The 26,361-nt window shown below is 42.6% G+C and overlaps 1 protein-coding gene across 1 annotated transcript in view; it reads right to left on the bottom strand.

Moving 5' to 3' along the window:
- Positions 1 to 12,926: 12,926 nt before the first annotated feature.
- The window catches only part of CHST8 (carbohydrate (N-acetylgalactosamine 4-0) sulfotransferase 8), a 112,416-nt gene continuing 98,981 nt past the window's right edge, over positions 12,927 to 26,361 (bottom strand). The window contains exons 2-3 of the mRNA XM_014942095.1: positions 15,979 to 16,016; positions 12,927 to 14,349 (exon numbers count right to left, since the gene is read on the bottom strand). Coding sequence (XP_014797581.1) covers positions 13,207 to 14,349; positions 15,979 to 16,016 — 1,181 coding nt within the window. The 3' untranslated portion in view covers positions 12,927 to 13,206. The remainder of the gene's footprint in view (positions 14,350 to 15,978; positions 16,017 to 26,361) is intronic.

The raw sequence follows: 26,361 nt of genomic DNA, 5'->3' as shown, positions 1-26,361 counted from the left end.
AGCAGACAGCAGGGCTGCAGCCCGCGGGCCTCGGCAGCGCCATGGAAACGGCAGAGGAGCACTGCATCCCTCGCATCCCTCCGGCGCTCCAGCCCTGGTGGCTCTCTCTGCTGCTCATCAGGAGGCAGCAGCACCCACGCAACCTGTGTGGGGCTGCGGGAGGGGGAAGGTTAAAATGCAGCCTGTTCTGCTGCTTCGCAGCTGGCTTGTAAAGGAGATTAAGGGGGAGGGGAAGGACCAAGTAATTGTGCGAAGTTTATTGTCAAAGATGGAGCAGCAGCTGCAGCGCAATCCCCTGTGCTGGATGTCTGACAGCCAGAGTGCTGTTTAATTGCTACTGTTCACTGTTAACTCTCCTCTCTCATCTGGAACACGGGCTGAAGTTTTGCATGGGTAAGATGTTGTAACCCAAGTTTTCCAGTGCCCAGGACTGGATGCTCGTATTCCATCGGTGGAGGTACGAAGGGAAGCCTGCCAGCAGAGCCACTGCTGCTGTTGATGCCGCATAAACTTGTAGCCGTGACCCAGATACCATTGTGACTGACACAGTAAGTTACAGTGTCAGGAGAAATAAATGTCTCCTCAGCCCCTCGCAGAGCTCCAGCTGTGCCACGGTACCTGCCCTTAAGCCCCGTCTACCCAAGAAACTGACCCACTGCTGACGGGCTCTGGGACTTGCTGGGCTTTGCTCAGTTATGAACTAGGTATGTATGTGGGGTCAGGAAATACATGGTGCTTGCAATTATTTGGAAATTATGGTAGTTTAGAGTATTTATTAAAGGACCTCTCCAAAATGGTTGCCTGGGCTCTGCCATGTCTGAGGATTCCTGGCAGTCATTTACGTGTGACAGCTCTCTGGAGAGCACTTCTGTGTTCTCTCTCCTCATCTATCAGCCTCTTCTCTGTTTCTGCTTCTGGCCTACACCTGGGAGAGGTCTAGTGCTTAAATTATCCCCCTCTGCAATCACCATGTTTTCATCTCAGCCTCTTCTCTGTTTCTGCTTCTGGCCTACACCTGGGAGAGGTCTAGTGCTTAAATTATCCCTCCTGTAGCTCTGCAATCACCATGTTTTCATCTCGTCCTCGTCCTGAGGTTGAAATCACAATTCTCATTGGTACTATACCATGCAAAGAGAAGGTTCTCCCTGTTCTCACTGGCTTGCAGTAGGACTGGTTTCATTGCTGAAGAGTTCTCAGTGGCTATCCCGTGGCTCGATGTTGTGAGCTTGCTCAGACAATAAAATGTGAGGTACAGTGAGATGAAAGAAGCAGACATCTTGCTGGTATCTGTGGACAACAGCCTAAATAGATTATTGTTACCTTTTGTGGTTTGCAGCTGTCAGACGAAAATAGCTAAATGAAGTGGGATTTTTGCACGTGAAGGCCTGGGCTTTTTTAATAGAGTGTAAACTGGTGACAAGTGTGTAAGATGGTAGGATTCAAGCCTGTGTTCTTGAAAGGTTGTGGTGAGGTTAGCTAACTATCTACCGTAGAGGTTAAAGCCAGAGAAGGATTAAAAAAGCACGGCATACAAATGAAATACTTAAGCTGCTGCCTCTTTTTTCCCAGAGTTTGCTTGCTTCATCCCCTGTTCATGTGCAGAAGAGCACTGCTGAACACTGTCCCCAGGCTTCCTCTTTACTGGCAAGGACATATATGTGAAGATGAGGCATGCTTCCACATGAAGCTCCTTTTGGGTGTTCCGTAAATGTGCAGAATTCAGTCCCTACTGCATCAGGAGCCTCTTGAAGATAAAAATTACTGATTCATAGCTGTGACATCTTTTGTTAACTGGAAGCCTTAATGCATGTAAACAGTAAACCCCACTGCCAGAAATGGCAAAGAAAGGTTCTGTATCTTTCACAAGAAGTAATAGACAAAAAGAGCAAATGTGTTTTGGAGCAGAGGTGGTAAGTGCTTTTCAATGCCACAGGCATTCTCAGGGGTGGGCATATGGCTCTCTATGTGGTTTATAGCCATGAATCATTATGAAGCAGAAACCAGTTGGTTTTACCCCGTGTAAGCCTCTGCTTGCTTTTCTGTTCGAGAGCAGCAACTCATTCTTTTTGCTTTATTTGTAACCGTCACAGTCCAATATTTGTATAAATCTTAAAGGTGACACCTTCACAATGTTGGTCTTCACTCTACAGTCCTTGCCTTTCATCCTGCTGCAGTATGTTAAAAATGTGAGCGTAACTGTTTGCAGCCTCCTCTTCTGTGGGGGTGATCTTTGTAGATGTGTCTGGTCTCAGGGGACGTTGCATCCTCTGGCTGCTGGTATATGGAAAGCGCATTGGTACAAAATCATTTATAACTCAGTTGGTGCTGGATCTCTGTGCTTCTTCGCTGCGAGTCTCTTCAAACTCTCAGAGGAGATGTTTGAAGAGCTCCTAGCTCATAAACAACAGCTTCCCCCGTGATAACCCCCAGCTGCTCATTTTGTTCCTTCAAGCTTATGTCTCGGTGTCACCAACCTAGTCATTAGACCCATTATTATTTAAGCTGATTGTGAATTCTGGTTTGAACTCTCTGATTTTGTAGGGCGTAATTAGAGAAGGCGTTTTCCCCATCAGTTTGTGCTATTCATGGAAATGTTATCACTTACAAAAGATACAAAATACACATTTGTAGGTTTCTCCTCCTTAAAAAGTGATTGAGTAAAAGTCCGTGGGAAAGGTGAAGCTCCCAGCTGACTTCTAGAGACCCTCTTGGCCTTGCTATGAGCTAGATATTTAGGGATGTGCTGCTGGTGTTTTACAACATGTTTATAATTCCCAAGGGGGTGTGTGTTTAAAAAACCATTAGTACTGGAAAGTAAAAGACCTTACAAAGTGAAAGTAAGTTGCATTGCTGTCATTTCATCCAAAGCACTTAATGATCTAAGAGAGGATGCAAAAGGGCCAAGTGTTGCCCTAAATAGCATGAGAACTGCAGCTCTGTGTGGAGAAGTACACATCTTGAATTGGTAAAAAGGAGTTGTATTAATTATATGGCATACCACACTACACATGAACACCATTAAAAAGTCAGCCTTTAAATCTTAAAACACTTCCAGTTCCTACTATCCTCATTATTAACGTCCATAGTCTACATTGATGCTGCTGGCAAGAGGTGAAAGCCATCCAGGGTGAAAAGAAATTAGTTTCATTTTCCAGTAATTATGGGGAAAATTCTGTTCGCTGGCTGTAGCCACCCTCTCGAGTTATTCTAGTGCTGCTGGTAAAAAAGAACCTGATCTATGATGTTTTGCTAATGATCAACAGTTTTAGAAATGACATTTTCCAGCAGCACAGCCTCTATTATTGGGACAATTTTTCCCTCTTGGGCAGCTGCCAGATCTTTCAAAACCACTGGGAAAGCTTATGAATGGCAAGGTTGTCTTTCCCCTCCTCCCCCCTCTTTCTTTTTAAACTTGATATCAGTGTTGCTTGAGATGCAAACTAATGTTTCCAGTTTTCAAAGCGAAAGGCCACCTCCTTCAAGACACTCATTCAAACAATTGATGGCTGAGGGGAAAGGAATAGTCATTTGTATCACAACTGGGTAAAGGAAGAGACGTGGCGAGAATGAAGTGGGAATGAGAGGGCAGCATGCTGAGGTGTGGCTGTCTTACAGTGTGGGCAGTTCTAGATGGATAGATAAAGTATCTTAATTTGTCCAGTGCATTTTCCTGTTCTTATTTCAGATGGGCCATTTATTTCATAAAGTTGAATGACGGAAGAGTAAAAGATTGCAGGAGGAAGATCATGATGTATTTTGAGAGATGCATCCTGGAGGCCTGAGTACGTATCTCCTGTTGAGAAATATAATGGTTTGGTTTGTTCTTTCTCGCTGTTCTAAACTGGATCTATGTGGCACTTGAAAACACCAGTGGTCAAAGCCAGAGCTGGTGGCTGGGTGACTTTCTGCTGGAGTGTACAGTGTTGCTCTTATAGTTAATTGCCAATTTTAATCACATGAAGTTTTGATTCTACAGTTACAAGAAACTTCACCAGACTCCCCATGCACCCATTCATAGTGTCTTGCAAAGGACTAATGACAGTTCAAGTCTGAGCAATAGCTTGGATATTTAATTTGTGTGACCACTTCCTTATGTACAATAAATTCATTGTTCAAGTGGCCTTGCACCACCTGTGGCCACCTGCAAAACTTTGTGACATTTTCACTGACCTTGTGTGAAATGCTGTGTGCTGGGGGACATGGCAGGGGACGGTGACACTGCTGAGTGACAGACTAGCCACAGAGAAATGAGGAGTTCCTACTGGGAACAACTTGGGCTGGCTTTTGCCTTGGTGCCCCTAGATTGGTTTGAGACTTTTGATCTCAGTCAAGCTTCATTGTGACAATTTTTATCTTTGAAGAACTAATTGAGGTGCTTGCCTTTTAATTACATTATCAACTCTGCTTCAGATGATCCTGGCTGTAGTAACTCGATCTTTGAAGCAGCTTAGCAGTCTGTGATCAAGAGTTACTTAAGCTTCTGGTGCTTAGTATTGTACTGCTAAATGAAGGCAGCATCTTCTTTCATTCACTTCTTTCTGAAAGAACAGACTGTATTAAAAAAATAATTTCTTTTCTTGGATAGTAGGTCCATTAAGAACCTGCAGCATCAAGTGTTGTCCTGGTTTGAGGTAAAACAGAACCAAATTTCTGTCGTTTGTTTTTGTCACCAGCCCAGCCCAAATCACAAGTGTCGTAACTTAAATACTTTTGGTTAAGGAATTTAATTAGGTCTTAGTCTTTCTTTTTCCACCAAGATACCAAAACTGGAACATGGGAGTCTGCAGATATTAAAACTGCAGCAAGATGTTTTACATAAATAGTTTATATCTTTCTGTCACCGGATAACCTATGTAATAAAATGTCCTTATTCTTTAAGGCTACAGGCAGGCAGTAGGATGCAAGAAAAATATACTGGGACAAGCTACATAAGACTTCCCATAGAACATCAGAATTGTTTTTCTGTGGAGTATGAAATCTTGCCTTTGGCACTAAGCTATATTGAATGCTTCAGAAGGGAATGAAAGGGAAAACCTTTCTCTAAGCAGGAAGGTAACTTTGAATGCAGAGCTGGTATGTGTGGATTTCTACCCCTTCTCCATTTGGTGCTTTGATTTACTTTCCCTTTGTCTTGACTGGCTGTGCTACAATGCTGTTAGTTTTTTCAGTTCTTTGGAGCAGAAAAAAACTAACACAAAACTGGTGTTGGTGAACTCTGCAGCTGATCAAATGCTGTATACACGGTTGTTTCTGTTTTATGGTAGGTATCATAAGATCTCACACTGTTATGGTATGGTAAAAGGTACGGTGTCCTTTTTATTTCAATGCTTGCTTAACACCTACCTGTCTTTGATCAAAGTTAATGCTTGTTTTGAGGTGTGTTTGGTAGAAGCTTAAAAAAAAAGCAGCAGCTGTGCATTAAGCTATTATGTATATTTAAGGTAAAAGCAAGACTTTCCCTCCCTGTGTCTGGGGATCCCTTTCTGACCTATTATCCATTTAGCCTTTAGCAGTTCCAGCCCGGGGCCAGTCCTGGCCCAGCCACCCAGGTGTGTAGGTGGTGTGTTCTCCCTTGGGCACATCCTCTAGTGCTGCTGCCAAGCCAGTTCTTCTTCCAGTGCCTCTGCATGGTCCTTCCATTCCTTGTGCCCTGGGGCTGGCTTTCTGCTCAGCACGGGTTCCTTGCCCTCCCCAATTTTCACTGTACTGATTTTTATGCCCTAATCTTGAGGGACCACTGAATGAGGGAGGGCATCTCCAGTGAGCTGTAATGGGCTTTGGCTACCTGACCTGAAATAGGCACCTGTAGCCACTGTAGCCCACCTTCCCTTGCAGTCAGCCCTGTAAAGCAACCCGTGCTGTGTTTTGTGAGGGCATGTGATCCTGTGGCATCAGGGGAATGATGTAGAAAATTTTTTAAATGTCAATGAGGAGCAAAATTCTTTAGGCTTTTAATCTTAGTGAGTTTTCGCTTGATTTAGTCAAAATCTTCCCAGCTGCTAGTTACCAGTGAGACTAAACTCTGAAAATGTGAAGACTTGAGGGTCTGCCTGATTCACAGGCAGGATCAGTATCGGCCTAATGGGACCTTGGTTGAAACTTTAATTACAAGAAGACAGTAAAAAGCACTGTTTAAGGAAAAAAAAAACTCCCCTTATCTAATTTTGTTGCTAGTCTAGTCAGGCTAAAAATTCTCCTTAATCTTAATGATTGGTAAGTTCTTCATTTCTGTGAGATTTATAGTGGTGTTAAATAAATTACGAATTATTCGGAGGCAGTATATTAAAGGAGATCTAATCAAGATATCCAGAATATTGTGACATATTTAAATCCCATAATATTTAAAAAAACCATTTTTGAGGGAGTAAAGATACTTTATATACAATTAGAGACAGTATGATTAATAACCTTGGGCTCAGATTCGATGGCTTCCTTTGGGATTTGAGTTTTTTCTATATCTCTGGAACCAAATACATGCCTTAATTACCAATCAAACAGTCAATGAAGGCAGAACTGAAGTGTGGTTGTATATACTTGAATTTGCATTAGCATTTCTTCCACAGACGTGGATTAGTGAGACTGAGTGTATCTTTAGGTTCCCATCACTCTCAGGAAGAGTGTGAATCCATGTTATGAGTTTAGATTTTCAAAACTCCTAGGCCTGTCTGTTTTGCATCATACGGTATTTTTGCCACATGCTATACTTGCAAAAGATAGGCCTTAGTCCAAAGGCAGGTGCATTGAAAATGAGCTGGGAAGATTCAGACCATTTAAATCCAGGGCATCCCTTTATCCCTTTATCTTCTGAATTTTTCTCAAATTGATTTTACTTCTGCACATGTTCATTCTTGAGTGTTTATAAACTGTATATTTTGGTCAAATATGTCAGGCTTAGCTTTTTATCCTGAATGGTTAATTTTAAGACTCCCTATGAAAGAGCTGCAAGGCAAAATGTTTTTGATGATCACCAGCTGCTGCGTGCTTCATGGACTGTAATATAAACCTGACGGTCAATTGTGGTGGGATGATCTAATGAAGTTCTCAGATTTATTTTAGGTAATAAAACATAAACTCTTTTTTTGCACAGATAAACATGGATGAATTGTCAGATCCATAATCCTTCTCATATTATGTCTGCCACATTTTCCACACTGTTTGAAATGGTCACCGTATGCCTGATTTATAAAGACAATATCACCTTGATGGGTACACAGTGTGTCACTTGAGCAGGATTCATGTCTGTATGGATTTCAGTGCAGAGATGTAATGTGAGACTATATAAATATTGTAGCCTCTTGCTGGGTCACATTGTCTGTTTCATTGGTCAGATTACCCAGATTACCTGTGCTGTAGTGACTATGGCTTTTTTGGTAATACTAAAAAAAAAAATTCTGATAGAAAAGGAGATATTGGTGGGGAAAGTGTCAGGCTAAAATCTTTTCCATTATGTATTGCTATAGGCAAATTGAAAATGAATTTGAGATCAGTAAATGAAATGCAATGAAAAACACTAAAGATTATATCGTTGTTGAATTTTTCTCCGCACCAGAGATGGGGAAAGAGAAATGGAGCAGTTCTAGGGGATTGGACCCAAACCAGTCAGGCTACAGAGAAATAGTAGGCCAGCTCTCCCAGTCACCTGCCTTCAGCATTAGCCTCTCTAACTGGTACTGAGCGTAGGAGTGGTGTTGTGAATGATGACTGCAGAAATTGGTCAGCTATCTGACATTTGATAGAAGCAGACAGCTAAAGCTGTGCCCTGTGCTCCCCAGTGTGTGTGTCTGTGTAGGCTGGCATCACCTTCCTGTGACTGCATCCTGGTACCCAGAAAGGGTTATCCTGGCTGGATGCACGCTTAAAACAAAGATAAAATAAGTTCTTCTTGTGATCATAATGTACATTAGCCTGTATCTATGAATTTGAAGGTGAACCGTAGCCTGGAGCTTTCATATCTGAGGAAAGGAGCCACCTCCACTAGTGTTTAATGGGTTGGGACAAGCTCTTAGTGTGGTCGCCTTAGGCCCTTGCTTCCCGTGCTGCTGCTCCCTCTGCCTGAATGTAATCTCAACACCTCTGCAGCTGGTGACATTACTTATGTTTGGGTATGTTGAGAGTCAACACCTCTGCAGCTGGTGACATTACTTATGTTTGGATATGTTGAAATTTCCCGTATTAAGTGAAAATAAATCTGGACAGGGATCCCGGACTGGGAAAATAACTGTGGAAAAGTTGGATTGTGAAAGCCTCTTTCATTTTTCATAACTTGACAGCATAATTTTAAGCTCCAGGTAAAAATGATGACGCTGCTAGGAAATATCACTGATAGAGAGTCGTGTAAAGCTGAATGTGAAATGTAGGGCCAGCACTACGGTAATACCTGAATTTAAACAGAAGAATTTAGGTCTCCATGCAAGGTAGGTACATAATGGAAAACTTGACCTCCACTGCAATTCTGTTACATGAGTGTCTTCAGTTAAAAAAAGAAGTCGGTGGCAAAAATGGCAATGGATGGCAGAACTTGAAAGAGCTTATTCATGGAACTAGGGAGAAATCACTGTGGCACAAACGGCCTGGAAAATGATACTTAACACCTTCTAGAAAGGTAAATCTTTTATGTGTGCATGCTCCTTGCTAAGTGCAAGTTGATTGTCCCCTGAGCTGTGTGTATGCATAGGACTTCCCAAAGTGTTATTTTTAATCTAAATATTTGGAGTTCTTCGTTAAACCAGACCAGAAGATATTTTTACAAGGCTGAATGTTTCTATTAGACCGGTTGTAAAGCAAACATTATTCTTATTCTCTGGCGTGAGTCACAGCAAACTGTATCAATTGCCTCACCGTGTGTTAACCAAATGCTGGATGGCAGCGAGCAGGGCTCAGTGCTGTCTGTCTGTCTGTCTGTGCCGGTGTGTCCTGCCCTGCCCGGCCCTCGCTGCTGGAGTGGTGCATTATCTGTCCTGCTTTCACGTGTTTCAGGAATAAATTGCAGTGTGGAATAGGTGAGAGCCTGCCCTTCTTAAAACGTGCCCACGCCGTGTATCTAACCATGTGCCTTATTCTGGACACCTCTGTTTGAATGGATAGTTCTGAGAAATGTTGGCCAAGGTGACTTAGCAGTGGCAGGTATCAGTTGTACAGTTAATGTAACATCTCCCTCTCTCGTACCCAGCTCCAGGGCATTCCCACAGCAGTATCCTGCTGGAAGCCACTCAGGATGTTTCTTTACAGGCTTCTCTGCTGGGTGCCATTGGGGAAAGCTGAGAAAATTGCTGGCCCTTCTTAACCAGTAGCTGTTGTCTTGGCACAGAAATGAATGACACATGAATGACTTGCCATGTGAAGCTTGGGACAGTTCCCAGGTGTGTGCTGGAGAGCAGAGAGGTGCACACTGAGGCTGTGGGGCCACCACAAACAGCACTGCCAGCCAGAAGGTAACCCCTGAAAGCAGGACCAGCCCAAACAGGCTCTGCTGGGCCTTCTCCCTCCCGTTGTGCTCTGGAAACACCCCACTGTGATGTGGGTGCTGTTCTGCTGTCACCAAAATGAAAACAAACAGGTGAAGCTGAGATTTGTGCAGTTGTGTTTCTCTTCCAGGTGGCTGGCTGGGCCGGGCCCAGGTACCTGGGTGCTCTCTGCCAACTCAGTGATTTAAAGCAACTTATTTGTGCAGTTGTGTTTCTCTTCCAGGTGGTTGGCTGGGCTGGGCCCAGGTACCTGTGTGCTCTCTGTCTGCCAACTCAGTGATTTAAAGCAACTCGTGTCCATAATTAAGCAAAACAACAACAACAAAAAATAAACCTCTTCTGAGTTTTTGTCTGTTAATTCCAGATAATGTGGTACTGTTTGAGTTGGCCTGAGTAATTAATTTGTAGTATTGTACACAGAAACAAAACACAGCTGCTTAAAAGACAATGCCTATGTTTGATATTCCGTGTGTTCATTTTACAATTCATCTTTGTGGGATTATGTCTCCCAGCCCTGCGTTTGTGCGTTCTTACATTAAAACCTTTCTGTTAATAAATACCTCAGTATGTATAATGCTATTTGCACAGATTTATTTTTTTTTACTTCCATGTACTTTATGTGCACATATATAAGTATATATAAGTGACAGGACCATCAGAACTCAGTATCTACATTTTAAAAACTTTAAAAACTCTTTACTTCAGTCATTATGAAAGTAAGCTGTAAACCAATAAATGAAATTGTGGCAAAAAAGGTGATGTCCTGTCCTCAATCCCTCTTTACTTTTGATACTGTGCAGTCTCATGTGCTCAAATATCGGAGATTATTATGGAAAAAGTGTTGGAATCTCATGTTACAAATTCTGAAATGGTATGGACATAAGGAGTTATGAAAATCCACTTGAATCTCTTGATTCTTTTTCATTTTTAGAGGCATAACTGCCCCTACCCTGGCAGTGCAGGTATAAGGGCAGCCCTAGTCAATCCCTGTTGTAGTGTGGAGGGCTTTTATAACAAACCCCTCTAAATCCCAGTTACTAACTCCAGTGGGAAGAGCTGGAGGGCAGTGGGAGGTGTGAGTAGGGAGGTGGGGCAGAAATGGATGGAGAATAACAATACTGAAAAATTTAAAGGTGGGAACTAGGAGTGCAGTTCCATAAACAGTCCAGTAGTAACAAAATTCATCTCTTACCTAAGAGGCATCCAGAAAAATTAAAAAAAACCTTACCTAAGAGGCATCCAGAAAAATTAAAAGAAAAACAACAATTGGATTGACAAAATGATTTTGGCTAATTGTAGCCATGCAAGGTGTTACCTGGGCTGACCTCTGAGCTCGGCTGTTTGTCTGAAAGTAGGCGGTTTTGTACAAAATCTTAATTTTCCCCTTTCCATATGAAATGGAATATATATTTCCATATGAAGAGAAGGATAAAATGTGGGGGAAAAAAATTCAGAATGGACAACTCTGAAAAAAACTTCAGTTGTATTATCAAAAATGAAAATGGCAAGATTTTATATGTGGGGAAAAAAAGACAAGATAATCCAAAGGGAAATGAGCAGCCTGAAAACTTAACACCATCTAGTTAAAATAGTTGCTTTTTATTTAAACATTTTGATTGCTATGAAAATATCAGTTTACTTGTTTGTTGCCTTAGCTTTTTTTGTTGTTGTTGTTCCAGATAGTGCGTCTTTTCTGGCTTGAAAGTATCTTTCTTTCCAGATCTCAATTTTTTTTCTTTGAAACCATTTCTTGCCTTGTTTCTACTAGTTGGAAGGGAGTTAAGTGATGAAAGTAAGGAAGGCAGATTGCTGCAGCCAGCCAGCAGTAAGTACCTTCAAGTACTTAGGAGGATTCTTCTGTCTTCTTGAGATACTGTAAACCAGATGATGCTGCTGGGCCACGTACAGCTTCTCGTAAACACAAGTCGTTTATTTAGCAGTCTTGCTTTAAAGAACACTTGTTACCCCAGACAAAATAAACACCTGCCAAAGTCTTCCTCAGGTGTTAAAAATCTGGTTCCCCTGTCGTTAGCTTTTCTTGGAGTAGCCCAGGGGAAGGGCCCCAGCCCCTCACCCCTCAGCTGAGCTGGCTTTGGCCACAGAGCTCATCATCCAGCACCTGGGGGCTGAGAGGTGGGGCAGGGGGTGGTGGAGAAGTGGGGCAGGGGGGTAGCTGCAGCAGGGAGGTGGTGAGGAGGAGCTGGGGCAGACTGGGAATGGCAACTGGCTTCGTGCAACAAGGTAAGTTCCACGTTACTCTTCTAATGCAAACAGTTCTCTGAACAAAGTGTGAAAGTTTGGTGTCAGGCGTGTGAAATATTTGTTAGTGAGGCTTGCAATATGAGGTGTTTTAAAACAATTTTTCCCTCTTGGAAAAAAAAAAAAAAAAAGGTATTGGATGTTTCTGGGGAAACTGATGTGTGAGACTATCTGTATGAGAACTTTCTGGTTCTGACTTGGTAAATGGGAAACTGCTCAAAACAAGGGTTTGTTCTTAGGTGTTTGTGCGTTGGTCCAGTGCTGGTTGGGGGGAGTTTTTGGCTGTGAAATGCAAGTTGTGGTAATTACTGGGAGTCCCAGTTGGGCATTGGGGCAGAGTTTGGAGCTTGTTCCAACGTGGACAATTTAAATGTCATTATTTCAAGTGGTTAAAGGACATTTTAGCAAGCATACTGCATGCAGAATTGGAGTGAAGATTTACAAAACCAGGGGAAGGTCCAGTATCTGATTCTCACAGGAGATTTCTGCCAGAGATGAAAGAAAACCTTCTCTTAGGTATAGAAAATGAACAACTGAACTAAAACACCTGGAATGTTTTTTGCGTGTCAGGTCTGATCTAATTGTTACTGGAACAAACACGTGCAATCTGTTTGCAGCAATGAAAAGATCTGCCCTCTTGGGCAGGAAGTTGCCTTTATTCTTGCTTGTTATTATGAAGGAATGATTTGATATTCCTGGTGACTGTGAAGATTAAACCAGAGATTTATGTTAATGCAAAGGATTAAAAGAATCTTAATAACATTTATAAAGATGCAAATGTTCGCCTGCATTTTATCTTCTTGCAGATGAATGTGCCATAAGGGAAATATTGAAGGGGAGAGCACATCCTCGCTCAGAATTCAAACATCTGGTTTAATACTGCACTCACATGGTCGTTAAGTATTAGTTGTTTTCACCAGTGTGGTTTGAACACTGTGAGTGTGGTGGGCTTTTTCTCCTGAACTAGTGTATGAGTATCGGAAAATAACAATATACAACTTCAAATCCATAGTGCCTGTTTAGTATGTGGCTTTGTGTGTTGCAGAGCTGTAAATACTACTCCGTGTATTTTTTTTTCCTTGCTGTTCTATCCCCTTCAGACTTATTTTCTAAATAGTAAAGTGCTTGAGATACTGGCTGTGCTGTAGAATTGTCAGCTGTGTTTTCAAACCATTCTCCCAGTGCAAACACAGGCCACGCCAGCATGGAAAATTATGTGCTTTATTTGGGAGCCCTGACATACAATATTATACATCTATGTACATACATTTCGTATGGAGAAATTATAGAAAAAATATGATTTGAAAAAGGAGGCAATTAAGGTGAAGGTGTAAACATCACTAGCCATTTATGTTCTGTTTTGGGTTTTTTCCCTGCTCTTCAACCAATCGGTTCCTACCAGACAAGTACATATCAACAGAAGCCACCTGGGTTTGATTTGCCATTCAGTGGGTACAACTGTGGAGATGTCCCAGCTCTCAAATCAATATAAATCTTCAAAAGGTTTTGAGTAGTTAAACATCAAATAATCCATGTAGTAGAAGTCATAGCTGCGTTGTCGCTGCGCAGGAGAAAGCTGTGCAAAGTACTGCTGTGTGATTTTAGGGGTAGTTCTTTCTTCATTGGAGTGCCTGTCCTTGAACTTGGGGAAAGTTAGATTTTGTGGAGCACCGATTAAGTGCAAGAAGAAGTTTGCATCTTCTTCCATACTTTCAAATTTTCCAACGAAGTCATAGTCTATTAAACAGGGGCTGCAAAGCCTGTTGACGTGGTCCCAGTGGATGTCCATGCCCACCGGCCTGTGTACGTCCAGCAGATACTGAATGAACTCTTTAAATTGGACTCCAGAGCCTGTCCTTAGCGCTTCTTTGGTGGCATTCACGCGGTACCTGGAAATGATAGCTTTTCCAAAAACCGGGTGGTAGTAATTGTTTGGGTGTTCAAACTTGTCCCGAAATGCAGATACCAGCTTTTCAAAAGGTTCACGAATGAAAAGCATCTTGGTGTAAGTGTTGAGCCTGTGATAAATCCCTTTGTGATCGAAGCCATCCAGCCTCTTCAGGTAGTTGCCGTAGTGCACCGTGTTGTGCTGGATGTCCTTGGTGGAGGACGCCAGCCCGTTGAGCACCATGAGCACCCGTTTCCAGTTAGAGCAGCCCGCTTTGGGTACTTCACAGTATAAAACTCTGTATTTGTCTTCTACAAATATTCTAGAAACGTGATAAGGAGTGATTATTCTTCTGTTATTACTCTTGTATTTGGAGCAAGTTTCCCTCATGACCCGCTTTCTTTCTCTTTGGATCTGATAGAGGCTTTTCCACTTGTTGTTGGTTCTGTCCTCGGATTTAAGCGTGGGCAGGTTGAGACCGGAGCTGTTCATGGAAATCAGAATGGGGCTCTTCTTAATTATAAATCTCCTCCTCCGTTTGTGGAGCCTGATGGAATTCATTTCTTCCCCTTGCTGTTGATCTTTCATGGCAAACATGATGCTGCTGCTCTGTCTCCTCTCTGTGCTCTGAGGCTTGGGGAGCAGGATTTGTGATGGATCGCTCTGCTTTACCGTCCCTGCTCCGTCTGCAGTGGTTTTTCTTAATCTTCTGTCCTGGTTATTGCTGGAAACACAGTCCTGACGGGGGGGAGAAAGATGAAAGGTGTTAGTAAATGAGAAGAGTGTTTGTCACTATTAACAGCTTGTACAACCGACTGTGGGGCTGTTTGTACAGTCTGAGCTCAGCACTGGGAACAGGACGCGTCGCCGTGAGTCCTCAGGGCTGTGCCTTCCCTGGGGTAACGACTTCTCTTGGCACCTTCCTCAGGGCTCACATGCAATTCAAAGGCTGAGACGAGCCCAAACTGGTAAATTCTAGTTCAGATTTGGATTTAACCGTATTTTGGGTAGTGCCTGTACCCAGGCTTTGATAGATGCCTGTGTCTTGGGTATATTGTCTTTGAAACTTCCATGAAAGGTAGCTGAGTGTTTTGGGAACTGACTTGGCTGTTCCAGCCTGCCTGTTGTCACACAGATCTGTTGGTTTTTCCCCCTCTTTCAGTAGCTTTTCTTTGCAGTGTGGGCAGCTGGGCACTGAGTGAAGCCTGTGGGAAGCGACCTCCTCTTTGCCATGAGGTGGATCTCTCTGGTTCCTACGGCCCAGATGGGCTCTGTTGCTTCCCGCTTCTCCAAGCAGCTGAATTAAATCCCTGTCTGTGTGTGTACCTCTGAGCCTGGGATTAGGTCCTGGACATGTTTAACTACGTGTCAGCCCTGTTTTGAGAACTCACCTGTGAGCCGAGTGGCGTATGAGCCACGGGGGAGTACTCCAGCCAGGGAAGCAGATGGAGCTGCAGCATGTTTACAGCTCACCTAAAATACTTAATGTTTATTAGAGGCTTTATCAGTTACAAATTTCTGATTTTTCAGTTGTTATTTTCTCCCTGATGATATTTAAAACTGGCTTCAAAGATGAGGTGCTGGATGAATTTTAAGGTGGGATTAGTAGTGTCATGCTCTTTCAAGGTGGCAAATTAAATCTTAATTGTAATAGTGATTTTACAAGTCTCTGGCTGGAAAAAGAGATGCTATTGAGGGCTCGGGAAACTTGTGCTGTCACAAGTGGAGGGTATATCTTATACCCGCCTGGGTGCTCCTGAGTGATGTGCTCTGGGTGTTCCTGATTTGGCAGGGGGGTTGGAGCAGGGGATCTTTAGAGGTCCCTTCCAACTCCGGCAATTCTGTGATTCTGTGACCTTGCCACGTACTTCTTAAGGGGTGAGAGATTAATAAAAGTCTAAAAAATACCCCAAAACTCGGAATTCGTTACAAAACCCGTTGGTGACAAAGGAAAAAAAATCAAATTGTATTATGTTATAGGTGACTCGGTTGAAATGGTAACTTTACACAGAGCTCTGGTAGAAGGGCTCGGTGTTACAGACACTTGCCGCCGCTAGATGGAGGGGTTTCCCCAGCCATCGCCGCCGCCGCCGCTCCCGGGGCCGCTCCCGACATCCCGCCCGCCGGTACCGGCTGGGCAGATGCAGAGTTAACGGGGGCTTTGAGCAATATCCGGGCTGGGGGAAAAAACCCTGAAACTACAGTTGCACAGCTTATCAAATTCGTATTTTAAACGGAAAATTTGCACTTTGTGGCAAAGCTTCGATGCATCTTTCCTTTTCGATGCTTCGTCTCCCTGCTCTGAGCCACCCCTGGCCATACTCGGAATATGGGTACAGTTTTCCTTACGTACACCTGGAAACTAACCTTTTTTGGTTGCTGGAATCCCATGTTATACTTTATCCCTAAAGAAAGAAAGAAATTGAAGTCATTATTTAGTAAAAATAAAAGCATCAGTTTCATTTTTGCTGGCCTGATGACAGTGTGTCCTCTCAGGAAGTAAAACGGGAACAAGTTCTGTTAATACAATGATAAATAGACCAACAGTGAATCATAATTAATATATATTTCATGGTAACAGCACTCCTTGGAAGGGCTCTTTGCTTAGAGGTGTTGTATGGTTTAGTGATGATGCTCCTTGTTTGTGGTGTGGGTGTCTATTTTTGTCAGTCAGGTTGACGGTTGGACAAGATGATCTTTAAGGTCCCTTCCAACCTAGAAGATTCTGTGATTCTGTAAGGGCTGTGAAATGGAGTGGGTGTCTCTGCCTCCCTGTTACAGGTGGGGAAAAGTGATGGCTTAGATATCAGCTAAAAGGGCAGGAGCAGAACGAGAAGCAGCTGAGATTTGTGATCCCAGGTTAAAGCTCTACAAAGAGGCTGTTCTTTGGGTACTCACCTACAGCTGTGTGGGTTCACCAGCACTGGGCAGGGCAGTAACTGAACCAGAGCCACAGCTGGCACCGAGCACCAGCCTCTGGTGCAGAACTGAACCCCCTCAAGGGGGGCTGTGTGTCATGGAGGTGACGTTGGTGGGGTTTTGGAGGGACATAACAGCACAGAATTGTGTTTGACCAAACAGAGCCTGGGCAATCTGTTTAAACCATAGAAGTGTTCTGTTTGTCAGCAGATGTCACCTCTCTTTTTGCTAACCCCAAAGGCCTAACTTTAAGCCACTTGAGCTGGATTTGTGTTGGCTGCTCGGCCTCTGCTCTAAGGCATGGGTGATGCAGCGACTTGGAGTAGTTCCTTACCTTTTACTGTAGGCTTTCTTCAGGCAGAGCTTGAAATTAAATACTATTTTCCTTATAAATTCCGCATATTGTTATGCTGTCTCTTCTCGTACAGGCAGAAATCGTACATGTGAGGTACAGTTTTGAAAAGTTCACACAGTTAAGAAATTTAGTCTGGTGGTGTGGGTTGTTCAATTCTGCTCATTTTCTATGGATATTTTTTGGTTTCTTGTGCATAAGTAATATAATGCACTTAGGAATTCTCATAATAATGTTATTACAGACTGTAGTCCCCGTTCTGTTCAGTCCCATTGTATTTCATTTTCAAGTATTTAATTTTTGGTCTTTTAAGCTGGATTGATTATTGTTAAGTCATGCCTTGTCCTCTGTCACGGATCACGGGGATTTACTTTGGCTATTGGTGCTGTCAAAGGTGAGAATTTACATATTTAAATATTTCTCCTGCTGTGAACCAGTGATGGCTGCCAGTGTAAGGGAGGAGAATGGCTGGGTAGCCCTCCCTGAAAGATAAGGTCATAAAATATCTACAAATCTACCCCATTTCTGAAAGCATTTTGAGCTTCTCACAACTGAGACCATAAATAGGTGAGGAAAGGCTTTGGTCACCTGTCAGAAAACTGAGCAAGTTCTTTGGACAGAATCAGATGGAAATATGGAAGCATTTGCTGTGCCCAAATTGCAATATGAAAGTTACATGAGGCTTTTCTTCCCCCAGATTTGTTTAGTTGTGGTCATTTGTTCTGACCTCAGTGGGAACAGTGATAGCTTGTAGCAAACCCACGCACTTTGTGTAATTTCCTGTTAAAGTTGGTATATATCTGCCATGCATAATAATTATTAAAATAAAAAAAAATTAAAACATTAAAAATGTAATTTTTTTAAACATTCAAAGAGAAAGTATGAGACCTATCTTTTTTGAGGTTAATTATGACATTTTTATAGTAGTGTTTCATAAAGGTAACTAATTTCAGATATTAATGCCTTGCACTGATATGCTGTGCTTAAAGAAATTAAAAATAAATGCGAGTAGGAGATGAGTAACTGTTTAAAAAAAAAAGATTCTTCATTTACTAGCTTTCAGATGTAATCAGAACAACAATTTATGTTTAATGTAAATGTTTGGCGAGGCACTTGCCAATCTCTTCAATGTTTTCTGAATTTGTGACTTCTAAAGTTGGCTTCTTCTTGCTGCCTTACGATGCAGTCTGTCACTTCAGGTTTAAAGCTACATGGGGAAAAAAACCTCTTAAGTGCAGTGAACTCGGGGAAGTTCCATTGCACAGCTCTACTCTTCTAGTCAAAATCTAAATTTAATGTTACGCTGTGGCTTTACTGTCCGTGTTACTTACCATCTCTCAGATCTTATTGCCAAAATGGTAATTTGATTTTTTTTTTTGGCCACCAATAAATCACTGGTGCCTGCTGCACCCAGGTGAAGTTAGTGATCGTTGGGTGCTTGGTGCCAGGCAGGACGATGGCCAACACCTCACTGGTGGTCACACCGAGGGGAAACAGCCCGGGGACAGCAGGGTCTGTCAGTTGTACATCGCTGATGCTCTTTTTCTCTCCCCACTGTGCAGCCCTGATTTTCCAGACCTGAGCTTGGCCTGTGCTTTATGTCTCCTTTTGTTGTCTTTCATGAAATACGAGCCTTGTGCTTCACCCAGTCCTGCCGTACAGGCAAACCCATTGTGAGCTTTGCTTGTTTTTTTTTAAAAATGCTACTAGGGACACAATAACATGCCCTTCATCTTCCTGGTGTAACATTATGTAGCTTTGCCTCCCTGCCTTCTCCTCTGTCTCTGCTCCAAGACCTAATTTTGGTTTGCCTCTGGTGTTTTGCTCTGTTCTGAGACTGTACTACAGCTGAAATATTTTTTAATAAAAATGATAACTTCACGTCTGCATCTGTGCCTCCATCCCTTAATGGGCTGCTGTGAGCAGTGTGTGCTTGTTGGCTGCATCTAACTGATCTGTGGAATACACTAGATGGGCTGGAAGGTCCCTTCAACCAGACGATTCTGTGATTCTAAGTAAAGAGCTCCTATTTCCCTCGTTTGGGAAGCGTAAGGAGCCTGCTGAGTTACTGAGGGATAGGGGGGTTTTATCCCTTTATGAGCCTTCCTTCATGTGGATTCCTTTGTAAATCAGATAATTCATTCCTCCCAAGTTCTTAGCTTTTTGTTTCATTCCTACCACTGCCAAGCATGCAGTTTTTAATAGTTCAAATGCAATCTGTTTGAGGCACTTTGACTTGTGGCTTCCTCTCAAGCAGTTGTGAAGTAGAATACTTCCCCAAACCATAGCCCTTCAGCCCCTTTCCCCTCTCCTGCACTACTGTTGTGCACAAACTGAGTTACTTTATGAGGGTCTTGTGCTTTTCAATCCCAGGGAGCTTCAGAGGGGTGGGCACTGAATTTAAGTGGGACCATCAGCTTTGGATCTCTAAAGCAGGTGAGTCTGTGGTTTCTCCATCCTGTAGGATGGCAACGCAGCATCGTGCTGCCTCTGCCTCGTGGGGTACCTGCGGTGGCAGCAGCTTCTGTGCACTTCGGTTGATTAAAACATGATTACTCTGGCTTTTTGTGACTGAAATGACTTTCCATCTTAATGAAGCGAGGGAGTCTCTGGACAGAAGTACTGTATAGGGGGAAAGCGGTGCAATTCTGAAGGGCATACCCTGGAAATAATTAAAAGCGTTTGGTTCATCCATCAGTTTGAACAAGGAAAAAAATTACAAATGGGGGAACCAAAGTGGAGATCAGCACACACGTTAAGTGACTCTTAATGTTTGCCACCTGAGGACTTTCATACTGTTAAAGAACTCAGTATTCCCAGTTCATCTGTGGTTCCAGCAGCCAATCCTCTGTGTCCAAGGTGAGCCAAACACACAAAGTTGTTCCGAAGCCGAGCGCTCACCGAGCTGGGGCTGCCGTCATGTTGTCAGTGCTTCCCTCTCGAGTCCCTGATTGATGTCCCTCTTGACATTTTAATTTGGGTCATCCTCCCAAGTGTTCTCTGCTTTTTGCAGGAAGGGGTTCCTGGAGCAAGGGGTGACCGTGACCCCCATTTCTGAGTGGGTGCAGCAGAGGTGGTGTTTGCAGGGTGTTTCTCAGGCGGGGTACCCCCCATCCTCCTGGGGCTCTCTCCCCCACACACCCTTTGTGCCCCTTGGACAGCTTGCCTTCTGGCTGTTCTGCTCTGCATGCTTTGCTGTGAGTGCACTAGTAATAAATGCCATCTCCTGAACTTCCCTGTATTTTTCCATTTTTAAAACACCAATTCATGAGAGGAAATAATTGTTGTGGTATCTGGCTGTTCTGCTCTGCATGCTTTGCTGTGAGTGCACTACTAAGAAATGCCATCTCCTGAACTTCCCTTTATTTTTCCATTTTTTTAAACACAAATTCACAAGAGGAAATAGTTGTTGTGGTGTGGTTTGCCTTGCAAAGTTTGTGATTCATCAGGGTCACAGAACAGGTACACAAACCCTTAAAGAAAGATACATACTACAGTGCTTTTTCATAATGTTCTTATGTTCTAAACCAGACTGAATCCATTTCCTTGACTAAATAACCCTGTAACTTACACTTGGTCTGTTTCCCTTGATAGCTAATAAAGGTAAGGGAAATACGTGGTATCTTTACGTTGCAAACTCACTTTAATGAATACAAGAAGCTGTTTGTGAATTTATTCTGAGGAAGGTACCACTCCTTGTTTACTTTGTCTTCTCTTTGCTATTTAGCCATCCTAATTAGAGAGTGCCATTTTCTGACTTAATTTATATTCGATAAGAATTCCATGAAGAAAGCAGAAAAGTCAAGCCTGTGCTGTTGCATTCCCCATTCCTTCTGTGAACCTATCCCTGGGAATATTGTTAATTAGCATCATTAGCTTTCAGGCACTGTCAGCAGTTACTTGCAATTTCTACTTAATACCTTTCAGTTATTCTCCATTCTCGTATTTAATATTTGCATATCGCCTTCATAGCATGACTTTGACAAGGACATTACACTTTATTCGGGTTTATTAAAAGTAAAAGCTGAGGTTTGAAATACAGCACTGCATTGATATTTCGTAAGAACTATTCAGGTAACCAGAACAGGAGTCTCAATGAATCTCCAGCATAAAAAGGGGACAGCATTTTATAAACTGTGTGTACTTTGTGCCTGTGGTGGAGGGGGGTTTGCCAGCCCGAACGGCTCACCTGGAACCCCAGAAAGGCTTGGACAAATGGGGCAAATAGGACACTAAAGCTCCAGTGGTCTTTTGACTGGAGGGAAGACAGAATTCTGGGCTGTTTTCACCTCACTCTGTAGAGACATGTCTTTGGGAGAGGATGCTCAAATGGGAAGAAGAGGCTGCAGAACCGCAGGGGTAGATCCACACAGACGTGCCTCTGGGTGACGTGGAGGTCACTGATCTGATGGATGGACGTGGATCTCATACCACAGATGTGCATCCAAAGGCTGGACGTTATCCTGTGTTACAGTCAATTAACTGGAGCTGATACGATTTCCCTTTCTCCTGTTCTCATAGTTAATTACCGACAAATCTTCCTAGATCAATATGTGGTTTCTTCAAAAAAGAAAAGTTAACACCTGCAACTTTGCTACAGAACATGGTGCAAAAGGGGTGATAATTGGACAGACTTTTGTCCATGACCTGTGAGAAGCAAGTGGGAGATGACAGTTGTGGGAAAGCTGGGTGTGAGGGCTGAGCTCTTTGCCAGCTCTTTTATTCCCAGCTGATGAGCACCTGAAGGACAGTGGTGAGTTTCTGTTGGTCCTGTCTCACCAGCCCTACTCCTCTCCGTGGAAGGCTCCCTGCTCCCTCACTGCTTCTCCAGCCAGGTCTCAGGGACTGATTGAAAGAACAATTTGCTTGATAAGAACCCTTGAGAGTAGTATGCAACTCTATGGGGCAGCCTCTAGGACTCAGTCTTTTGTGTTTATATCACCTGTTCATTAATAAACATTTTACCTTTGACAAGTGAGTTCATTTCAGTCTTTATTTCCACTTTTTTATTACTCATTGTCCAGGAATGGAATACTCTAGGACTCAGTCTTTTGTGTTTATATCACCTGTTCATTAATAAACATTTTACCTTTGACAAGTGAGTTCATTTCAGTCTTTATTTCCACTTTTTTATTACTTGTTGTCCAGGAATGGAAGGGAATATTTAAAACCTCTGAACTCTGCTGTGTGAAGACTTGCTCCTCTGAGAATGGGAACTGGAAGCGTGGGTTTTCCAGCCCCCTTTGCTGCAGTAGTGTAACAGCTCCTGTTTAAGCAAGAGTTAGCTGTGACTGTACAGCTCTGACTCTTCAACTATGAAAAATGTGGCATTTACTTTGGTGGGTAGAGGATCAGTTCCTCAGTGAGCGAGCAGTAACGCGTTATTGATTCTGCAGGCGATGGTAGACTGCTCTCCTAATCCTTCTGCTCGTGCTGGGTCTTCCCTTCTGCTTTTCCCAGGAAGGACTGAGAAGTTAGTGCTGCTCCACTGAAACAGCATATTTTGGAAAACTACAGTGGGCTTGCAAAAAGCAAGTTTCTTCCTGTGAAATTTGATTAAAGTAAAAATATTGGATAAAATAGTCGGTGACTATTTTGGTTTCTGCAAGAACTTTAATGTAGGAGAATAGAAGTGTTACAAAGTACTCAGGGTATAGTTTTGGTCAGGTTTTTTCATTTTTTTGTGTCTCTGCCTCAAGAAAAAATAAAACCACCAGGAAGATTTGTGGAAAAGATCATCACTATTTTGCACACACTCGCTGTTTTCCAGCCTTTTCTCCTTGCATAAAAAGGGGACAGCATTTTATAAACTGTCATAATGCCGTTCTACGTAGTTGCTTCTCTACCTTCAGCTGTACCAGACAGAAAGATTCCATTTATTTTGAGAAAATACGGAGTAGCATGGCCTTGAACCCCTCCCCATAACTGCTTGTGCATTTGGCTTGTTTGCAGAAAAGTGAAATTCTTCAGAGTTTATTCCTCTGAGAATCTCTCGTGCCAATTGCACCAGAGGAACAACTTCTATGGTTTGTACGTGGTGCAGGGCTGTGTATCTTATAGAAGAGGAATATATCTTTCATGGGTAAAATCAAATAATTAAAATTATAGGAAGCTTGATCTGATCTCAGTTTACTCCACTTAAATTTGAATCCGTAGCCCCATTTTGCTTGTAAACAAATGAGCCTCCAGACTGCCAATTGACAGCATTTCCCTTTTTTCCACATTAAGGAAGGTGGTAATTGCCGAGCTGCTGACAGCAAGTGCTGGAGGAAGCAATGTGAGTGATTTCCTTGGTGACTGTCAGGCTCTTCAGACCAGGCTTTCGAACTCCATCCGTAATAACAGAAACATGCTGTGGGAGAGGCGGGTGGTGGGGTCTTTAGCGAGCTTGGTTCTTGCCAATATACTGAAATCAGCCACCAGCCATTCCAGCTTCAGACTGGTGTGTTAGACTGGGGAACTCACCGGGAGGCTAAAGGACTCATCGCTGCGTCCTTTGTTTTTACCAAGAAGCAATAATATCTTTCAAGTTTAGACAGAGAACCTCTGGTAGAATGTCTGAGTGGATTTTTGCAGCACTGGCTCCTCAGGAGATCTCTTCTGTAGTGACTAATTTCATATTTCATAACGTGGTGTGTTTGTTAAAAATGCACTCTGTCAAATCACACGACAGCGGAGGCCGTCTCGGAGTGAATTAATGGAAGAAATATTCTGAAGTAATCTGCTGTTAGTAGAAGGCTAAGTATAGGTTAGGTAATTTCTGAGTTTGTTACTTAATGTCGGCAGTGCTCATTTTGTGTCCTGCTGATTATGTTTTAAATGGGCTTGATTTTCAGCAGTGTGCAAGGTGGTAGGTTTCAAAGCCAACGTGACACAGAATGACAAGATTGGCATGCTTGCCTTGCTCTGTGGGCTGGGGTTCCTCACGGAATCTCTCTGGTCTCCACAGCTATAAAATAGGAAGGATGTGCCTCCCTCTGGTTGACCAAGAACAGAAATGGTTGGTGCTCTGCAAACATTATAATTGTGGTTGTCTTAATGGGGGATTCTATTGCTGATCACAGACAGTGCTTTGAACAAGGAATGATTTCTTTTTTTCCCCCTGATTTCTGCCCAAAAGATTTTCCTGTCGTATTTTGTGTGATCTTCTCTGTGCATGTTACTTTGAGGGTACAGATTTTCAAATATCATTATCCAGTAGTTTGGCCTCACACACTATCTCACCTAAAGTATCACTGTGGACTAACCAGTGTAGAGAACAGAAATATTCCTCACAAAAGCTAGATCTGTGTGTATATGACACCACTTGCATGATTTTTAGCTCTATAGAGTGTTTCAAACTAATTTGGACGTGGGTAGGATATGTGGCTATTAAATCAAGAAGTTTTAATGTTTTGGGTTTTTTTAAATGCTACTTTCTGGTCACATTCTGAAAATCTACGTAACTAACACTGTTTAAAATCAGCCTGTTCCAGTAACTTTTAGTGGTGCTTTCACCTTTGTCAGTAAGAAAATGCTACACAATGATTCCCTGGTATATTAAGGCTACAGAGATCTAAACCCAGCTGTAGTTTCTTTGCTTAAACCATACTCCTCTGCGAGTCCTCCAAGAGGAATTGGTCTGTTTTATTGCCGTGCACCCATTTTCCCCACAGAACTGTGCTGCCTCCTCGTTCTCAGGGCTCTCTTTCTTCTCCTTCAACACCCTAAAGGCATCACAATACCCAAAATGAATATACACAAACATCTTAAGAGAGAAGTGCCTATTAGGATTTCTAATGTTTTTGCGCCATCCCTTATCCGCATGTGGCTTTGTTTAAGGAATAAACTTGCAGATAATTAGGAATCCAGATGGGGGTTTCTCTTGCCTTAGAACTACACAGGGACTGAGGAACCCTCATTCACTTGTTACTGAATTAGAGAACTACTGAATACTAGACTAAAATAATACAGAAACCCTGGGTTAAGTGAAGAACCCCATTGGCTTCAACTGGATTTAATTACATTTACCTGTGTTTAATGCTTTCTTTTAACATACATGAATGTTCAAATATTCATGACATGTAAAATGCTGCTACTAGTTCAAACTATTGAATAAAATTTCCCTTCTTTTATGCATCACTTTTACTGAAATTGAGAGAGAGGTAGTAATGAACATGTTGTATCCTATATTTTTATAAGAATACTGCTGATTTCATCCTAAGTAAAAGTTATTTTAAGTTAAATAAAAATCTGTGTAGTGTTTTAGACAGTAAGTTACAGCACTTGATAAACATAATTTAATAAGAGCAGAAAATATTTTAGTTGATGTTCATTGTTGAAATTCAGAGAAAAAACAGGTAAGGTGTGCTTACTCAGAAAGCACAAGGTGGAAATCTGTCATTATTTTCTTCTAGCTTTTTTCTTTTTGTAACTGAAGCTATTTTTAATGCACATGAAAGCCTTTTTTTTTCTTTTTCAATTTCATATTAAAAAAGAAATGTTCTTCTAGAACTTTATGTGATTCATAAGTGGGTTATGTAGTGAAAGGTGAAAACCTGTCCGTTTTAGGTGGCTCACTTCCCCAGGGTGGGCTGGAGGGTCCCAGCACCGTCCCTCCTCCTCGGAGGGTGACCCTCTGCCAGCCTGGGCAGGAAGATGCCAGCCGTGTGATGCTCCTGCCCACGGGCTGTTATTTTTCCATTGATCTTTACAAGCCTATAACTCTTTTAAAGAGCACGTCATTAGGTAGGTACTGAAAGGAAAATGCTGATGATGGCTCTACAAAACCAATAAAACCGCTTTTATAAAAGACTTTATTGCTCGTAGGGTCTCAGTCTGGGCAGGCAGTGAACCACATTTAGGCACTTAAACCTCTCTCACAAAACCTTGTGAACCTACTTCTTTTCTAAGATTCTGCCCCATAAAGCCAGAAACCAAAATGTGAAACACGTGTGCAGCTCCCAGGGGTTACCAACCCGGGGAAGGGGTCCATGGTGGCTCCTGGGAAAGGAACAGGTTTCTGTCTCTTTCCCCTATTACAATAGCTAAGACAGTAAACATTAATTTTCATTAAGCACTTTGCTATAAATCTCAGTTTAATATCCGTTTCAGATGTTCTAGATAAATCCTTAACCTTTCAGTTGCTCCCCCTTGTAATCCTGTATCAGTGATGAATCTTGGCAGTGACAAATGGCGCCGTTAGACCCTGCAACTCCTCCTGCTCCTCTTCTTCCCTTTGCATTTTCTTTCCAGGGAGGAGGAGGGGAAAAGGACAGGCTGGGGAAGGCAGTGTGAATACTAATCTCCCTAAATGGCATCCTTTTCCTTCTTGTCCTCCCCTTCCTCAAGCCCTGAGTGTGTCTGCGGAAATTAGAAGTCACCCTCTTAAGAAAAGAAAATAAAAAAAATCAGTTAGTTGACCGATATAAACCATTTGCTTGTCTTGGTGGCAAATTAAGCAGTGTTAGGTGATCAATTAGTGATGTGCAGCCTTCCAG

Source organism: Calidris pugnax, unplaced genomic scaffold (assembly GCF_001431845.1).
Source record: "Calidris pugnax isolate Ruff unplaced genomic scaffold, ASM143184v1 scaffold28, whole genome shotgun sequence".
NCBI lineage: Eukaryota > Metazoa > Chordata > Aves > Charadriiformes > Scolopacidae > Calidris > Calidris pugnax.
Note: the sequence above shows the minus strand (reverse complement) of the source record. Positions and strands in the feature narration are given on the sequence as shown.